At 36.2% G+C, this 7085-nt stretch overlaps 1 protein-coding gene across 2 annotated transcripts; it reads right to left on the reverse strand.

Moving 5' to 3' along the window:
• Positions 1-936: 936 nt before the first annotated feature.
• LOC117595598 (CD276 antigen-like) lies at positions 937-4780 on the reverse strand. 2 transcript variants are annotated; one of them, XM_034297328.1, is made up of 4 exons: positions 4607-4780; positions 4014-4361; positions 3565-3846; positions 937-3413 (listed from the first exon to the last, which is right to left on the reverse strand). In XM_034297328.1, the coding sequence occupies exons 1-4, from the start codon at positions 4674-4676 to the stop codon at positions 3265-3267; spliced, it is 849 nt and encodes a 282-aa protein (XP_034153219.1). In that variant the 5' UTR covers positions 4677-4780; the 3' UTR covers positions 937-3264. The 2 variants fall into 2 exon arrangements, with proteins under 2 accessions (XP_034153219.1, XP_034153218.1); XM_034297327.1 differs by having other exon boundaries at positions 3984-4361.
• Positions 4781-7085: the final 2305 nt, after the last annotated feature.

Raw genomic sequence — 7085 nt, forward strand, 5'->3', positions numbered from 1 at the left:
AGTGACAATACAGTGGTTCATTCTACAACATAGACCTTTATAATGCTGACCCCTGACTGATTTGGAATTAACAAAAAATATGATTTAAAAAGTACAACTCCAAATTTCTTGATGATGAACATCGAAGGTAATAGCATCTTTACAATCAACAACAGACCCATTTTTCCTCATGATATTGGTCTCCAATGATTGTGCATCCTACATGTATTTAGTCCAGTCACATGTAACATAAAATGTAAACTAAAGAACAATAAACCACCCACTGGTAGCTTAGTAATCCCCACAATATATCCACTAAGTGCTATAAAGGAAGTTAATGTTTGTTTCCAGCTGCAGACCACTCTTTGTGAATCTCCCCCACATTTTTTAATGAGTTTTGTTTCACAATCCTCTCCAGGGTTCTTTATCCCTATTGCTTGTACACTTAGTGTCAATGGTCGTCTTTTGGACAGCTGTGAAGTCAGCAGTCTTTCCCATGATTGTGTAGCCTACAGAACTAGACTGAGAGACCATTTAAAGGCCTTTGCAGGTGTTTTGGGTTAATTAGCTGATTAGAGTGTGGCACCAGGTGTCTTCAATATTGAACCTATTCACAATTTTCTAATTTTCTGAGATACAGAATTTCTGATTTTCATTAGTTGTCAGTTATAATCATCAAAATTAAAAGAAATAAAAACTTGAAATATATCAGTCTGTGTGGAATGAATGTATACATTATACAAGTTTCACTTTTTGAATGGAATTACTGAAATAAATCAACTTTTTGATGAAATTCTAATTTTATGACCACCACCTGTAGTGCCAGTATAACTGCCATTATAATGGCCATTACTGCCTGTGAAACTACTTTCCAAAGAGAACATACAAAATACAATTGTTTGCCAAAAGTATTTATTCTTTCAGCAATTGTAAGACAAAACATTCATGAATCTTTATATAATATCAAAAAGTCAAAATGGAATTTTAACATCAAATGAATAGTGACAACAATTGTTGTTTAACATGATGCAGCTTGACTGTTTAGTGAAGCTGGGATTCATTCAATCTAACGCACCATAGACATTTACATTGAAGTCATTTAGCAGATGCTATTACCTAGAGTAGTGAGCACATTTGCAATTCTGAAAAATGAAAGCACTACAGAGAGGACAAATCACCCTGGTAGTACTTGTAGATTTTGAAAAGTACTAAAGACCACTGTGGGCATTAGTTTAACCGATTCATTTGATCACCAAAAATAAAATAATAAATACAGGCCTTTCCACCTGAAAACTGATAGCAAGACAGCAATCTGTGGCTCATGAGGAACACTGATCTCAAATTCAGTTATAAATAGAAGGACACGGACAACCTCACTTCTACAACGACTTCTACAGCTAACAGACTAGTGACACTTTTAATCAGATACATTCCTTATTCATTAAAGTATGTCACCACTGACAGTAAAAAAAAAATGAATGGCATAAATACCAGTACAGCATTTATTTAAGAACATGACAGAAACAAAAATATGTTGAGTGACTGAGAATTTTCAACTCATTCCTAAGATCATTGTATTCAATCAGCAATGGTAAAAAAAAAAACAAGGTCTTCAAATAATAAACAGCAGTCCAATCACTGGTGTCTTAAAGGTGTAAGCTGATCAATGAACAAGGCCCTTTCTATGACTCAACACACCCAGTGATGCCTTATCAGGGACACAGGAATGTTTGCTCTATTGTTTTTTATTTCCAGTCTGAGACTGTTTCCAAACAGTCAGACACACCTTGTGATAAGAATGTAAATTGCTCAGCAACCAAAAGCATTCAACAATGGAAGATGGGAGGGAACAAATGAGCCAATCAGCTTGGGGACGAAAAGGTGGCCATGAAGATATGAACAACAAACAATAAGTGCCACTGATCTTTAGTGACTACAGAGTCCCTAAAGCTCCTCATCACACAAATACACACTCCGCCTTAACTTATGCTCAGTACCTACACTGTAAATGCAGCTTAATTTATTACAAAGCATACATAAAAACAATATACATATTTTGTATAGCCTTTGTAATGATTCAGTCAATGTACAGATTCAGTCAATTTCTGAGGTAGACCCCGAAACGCTTGTTTGAACATGCAAGGTTTACACAGACATATTCAATACCTGTCCTGGGGACCCGAAACACTTCTGTTTTCTGTTTCTAACTGCTAGGTAATTGCACACACCAGAAGAGAAAACTGGATTTGTTACTTAGCAAACTTTGTCAAACCAAAACCTGAGCAAACCTAAAAAAAACGATTTTTAACACTGCTTCAGGCAGTATAATGAAAACAACTGAAGTTTAAAACAATGAAAGTGTAGATTAAAATAATAGTAAAGCTGGGATTCATTCAAACGTATTCACCATAGACATTTAAATTCAAGTCATTTAGCAGATCCTATTACCCAGAATAATGAGCATAAGTATTTTTACTGTGCCCCCCTGAGGAAATAGAACCCAAAACCCTGGCATTGCAAGCAACACATTCTGGAGTCGTGTCTAAATACTGCTGAAGGTTAAGTCCATCATTGGCCTCAATGTGCAGGTTTTCCAGGTCCTGAGGCATATGTAGTCAATGACTATATTTTACATGGTACATATCCATTTTAAAGAGGCAGTGTCTATTGGTGGTTTGTTTTCTTCTGTTTTGAAGAGTAGATGACCAAGAATGCAGAAAAATATTATGTATCCAAATGTCAGGTATGGGTGGGAATACTGTTTGGGTCCTCCTCACAGCTGTTGACCAATTTGTTGTTCTTTTGATTGTCCGACATGTTGTCCTTAATAATCAACTAACAAATAAAAGAAAATCCAATCTGTGGTTTTCAGGTGTAAAGAGAACACAATCCAACCTTGTTGATTGTGAGGTCAAGCTTATTGAAGCAGTGAGTTTTTAACTATTAATAAATAATAGAAAATACATTAAACAAATCCTATGAAAAAAATCTTCAAATCCAAAAATAGAAATTATAAATGAGATTACATTGTCCGCCATTATAATAAATAATCATCCAAAGGTTAGCTATAATCCAGAATACTGATTTGGCTCCTGTTGACCAGTTTTCTGCTCTTTTGATTGTCCAATGTATGTTTTCCATAATAAAACTTTATCTATGTAGATGTTAGATGTACAGATACGTAGAATACTTGGACTGCGACATCAAGGTTGTTGAAATTAAAGAGTATCATGGTGGTAAAGCTTCTCCTCATTTAGTAATATGGTTGGGTTTCCTTTCTGACTGTTATTTATTATTGTTCTTGTTTGTTCTTGTAGAGCTTTTCCGCAATAAAACTAAAACCAGGAATGCAAATATTACCAGGAAAATGAAAGGCAGGAAAACCATCCACCGGCATCTCTCCTTGGGGACCACAGGTAACATAACATCACCCCCTGTCATGGAAGAATTAAAAGGTTAGAATGACCTGGCATTAATATGTTCCACACCTATCACAACCTCTATGATTAGTTTACCCATTCAGCACTTTATACATGTACATGTGCTGTAGAAGAGATATGTAAGGTCGATTTTGACCTATTTTACCTAAGCGAAGTGTGATCTCCCTCCTGATCTCCTGTCCCAAATCTTTGTTTTCTAGGACAAAGGTGAAGGTGGTGTTGACTGGTTTCTGTATGGTCAGTATACTGAACACAGTGTATAGTCCCACTGTATCCACTGAGATGTTTGTAACTATGTCACTGATGACATCATGTCTGTCATCCAGCCACTGCACTGTGGGGTGGGGATACCCTCCCTTTGATATCAGGAGTAGATCCACACTATCAGGAGACACTGTGAGGTCCTGGTGTGGCTCAGGGTAGAATGCTGACAAGAGGACATGGACACAGTTTAATGGAATGACAAGAATGTCTAAATAAAACATTGTACATAACAATAAATCCTTATTGGTGTTTGATTTTAGTGATTTCTAAACCTCCCAAGTGACAAAATTCTCTTCTTACAGGTTCCATGTATGAGAAAAGAAAGCATACCTGCTAATTTCAGCTGGAAGGTTTTCTTCTGATTTCCCAGCAATGTGCTCACAGAGCAGGTATAGTGTCCGCTGTCCCCCAGGTTGGTACGTTCCAGTCTAAGAGAGGCATTACCCCTCTCAATCTCTGAGTGGTACAGGCTGGTTCTGTTGTAATAGTGATGGCTCTGTCTGTCCAGTTGGTCCTGCCCATAGTAGAAGCTGTGTATTACCTCAAGGCCTCTCTGCCATGTAATCACAGTACTGTCCAGGGCCCAGGTCTTTCCCACTGGAAAACTGCAGTCGAGGACCACATACTGACCCAAGATGGCAAGCTGTGGCTCACGAGGAACACTGATCTCAAATTCAGCTATACACAGAAGGACAGAAACATCCTTACTACTTTGACCACGATGACAACTACTACTACTACTACTAGAACCACTACTACCACTACTAGTACCACTGAAGTAAAAACTGCTGTTTCTACTTCTACTACCACATCATCTAAGAGATGGCATGACTAGTGACACCGTTGATCAGATACATTACTCATATTCATTATACATTAAAACATTAGCAATAATAACGGATTAACAGGAAAATATTTCTTACCAGTAAAGCCTGTCTTTAAGAACAGGAGAGAGACTAAAAAACTTTGAGCGAGCCATGATTCCAATCTCATTACAGAGTTTATTGTATCCAGTCAGCAATAGTAGAAAATCAAGAAGTTACTATAAAATTATCCTTAGCAGTCCAGGTGTTGATGTTCTACGGTTTACGCTGAGCAATGAATAACTCGCCGGTTTCTATGCTTTTATTTGCCCATGAAACGTGACGTAAGAAACGCGTCATTTGTTTGGTTTCCACCACAAGGTTTATCTTGTGCTGGTATTCCGTCTTGCTGGGCGTGCTAGTTACTGGAACCTTGAAGAAATGTTATTTAAAAATAAACTTTACTGTTTTAACGTTGTTTTACCGATGTCCAATTCTGGATATTATGGCTACCTAGTGACTGTCAAGAGTTGGAATTCTGGAGAATTTAACCGGGTCTTTAAATTGTGTGGTAAATCAAAGTAAATTTTTTGCTTGTGTCTAGAGAAGAATAGATGTGTTGCTGTAAACTTATTTTCATGCGTGTGATACTTTTGAAAAGAAAACAAAAGAAAACAGCCTCAATCGTCCTTGCTTTGTCATTGTGGATTATTGTATGTACATTTATTATGAAAAAATATTTAATACATTTTAGAATGAGTCTGTAACACAAAATGTGGGAGAAGTGAATCGGTTGGAGTACTTCCTGAATGCACTCTATAATCGTGACACTGACTGTGTGTAACGGAACAAAATGTGTGCTATTGAAATTATAACCTAAATCATATTTTAATATATACATTTATATGAAATATTACAATATTTCTGTTCCTCCCTTGTTTCTCCCTTCTGAACAGCACAACGTTTTGAAGTCTCTAGGTGATATGGTGAGAGTTATTGAAAGTTAAATACTGTGGTTATACACTTGTTTACTGCCCCTTTCTGCTGCTAAGTTATACAAAGTTAAAAGACACCTTGCATCATATAAAACACTTTGTTCAGTGGACCCTGAAACACCAGACCTAGGAGCAATGTGTGTCATACAGTCTAGATAACCTAAACTGACCAAACATTTGATGAGAAAATGTCTGAAATGGTTTGGTTCATTTAGAAATAATGACATGTCAACATTTATTCATTGTGAATAAATCAATTTATTATGTTATATTGAAATAAGTGAAACTATACATAATTTGTCTGATTTTTTATTACAATCATTGAAATCACGTAATATGTTGTGTTTCAAAGTAGATATTTCATTCATTTATGGAATATACCAATTTCTGGACAAATTTTGCAAAATAAATACAATTTAACTTCCATTTGGTTGAAAGAAAATTTATCTAAATTATAAGTAACTGAAAGCGATACAAATACCCCAATTGTGAAAGAACTGTTCAAAACTGTACTTCAGATTAAACTTGTAAGACTTGATTTACACACAGTCTGTGTATATTCATAAACAAGATGGACAGGTAAATAGTGATTCATCATGAATTCATGAATTCTCATCCTGGCTAGATTATTCCAGAACAAGTGACATCATCAAGTTCTGATGAAAGCATTTGTGGTTGAGAAGGACATATAATGACATCATGACGGAGTAAAACATTGATTGGCACGTGTAGAAACAACAAAGCGAACATCAGACAACATCAATACATTTACCGCAAAATGTAGATGCCTACAGTAAAAATAACTTAGGTTCTTTTTTATACAACATGAAGATGGATGAAATATGAACTCAACACAATTTACTAGTGAATGAACTTATAGTGATATTAATACATTAAAAATGCAATATTGTGGTATATAATCCGACAAGTGGATTGTACAGTTCCCCTTGGTTTGGCGCACACAGCTGAAACACTCCATAATGAACACTAGAGGGCAACCTAGACAGTACCTAGACCTGCATGCACTGCATTTTGTATTATTCATCCCCATTGTGCTCTATAGATAGTTGAGGTTAAGACTGATCTACGCATCACCTTGCATCATAGAAAATCCCAATTTCAGTGGACACTGAAACCACAGACATGTTGAAAGGTGAGGTTAAGTCATTCGGATAAGAAGGAAACACCTAGGGAGATCTGGGTGCAGGAAGATGTGTGAGTCAAAAATTCAATCTAGAGAATCTAAACGAAAAGAAAAAAAAGAATAGAAAATGTCTGAAAGTTTAGCTGATTTTGAAGTAATAATGTTCCCCATGGTTTGGCTCACCCAACGGCAGTAGTTGTAATATTCCATCAATGATACTAGAGGGCAACCAGACGTACCTAGACCTGCATCCACTGTCTTTTGTATTATTTAATTGAATCCCTGTTAGGCCCAGCTACTGTTCCTGGGGGTCTAAATGCATTGTGACTGAACTGACTGAACATCTTTTAAGGCAGACCAATAAAAAGTCCCTCCGGCAAAAACAAATACTCTAAAATACCAAGAGTATTAAGAAAAATTAAAGACCAACACCATTTTCAAATCAACTCAATTTATCATA

This window comes from Esox lucius, chromosome 15, assembly GCF_011004845.1.
Source record: "Esox lucius isolate fEsoLuc1 chromosome 15, fEsoLuc1.pri, whole genome shotgun sequence".
NCBI classification, from domain to species: Eukaryota; Metazoa; Chordata; class Actinopteri; order Esociformes; family Esocidae; genus Esox; species Esox lucius.

Bases quoted from the DNA above. Each gene is read 5' to 3' on its own strand.
- LOC117595598 (XM_034297327.1), bottom strand. From the start codon at position 4,676: ATGAGATTGGAATCATGGCTCGCTCAAAGTTTTTTAGTCTCTCTCCTG. The intron at 4,362-4,606 runs GTAAGAAATATT...TTCTGTGTATAG, and splicing joins CTTAAAGACAGGCTTTACTG to CTGAATTTGAGATCAGTGTT. The intron at 3,847-3,983 runs GTAAGAAGAGAA...TCCTCTTGTCAG, and splicing joins TTTTCTCATACATGGAACCT to CATTCTACCCTGAGCCACAC.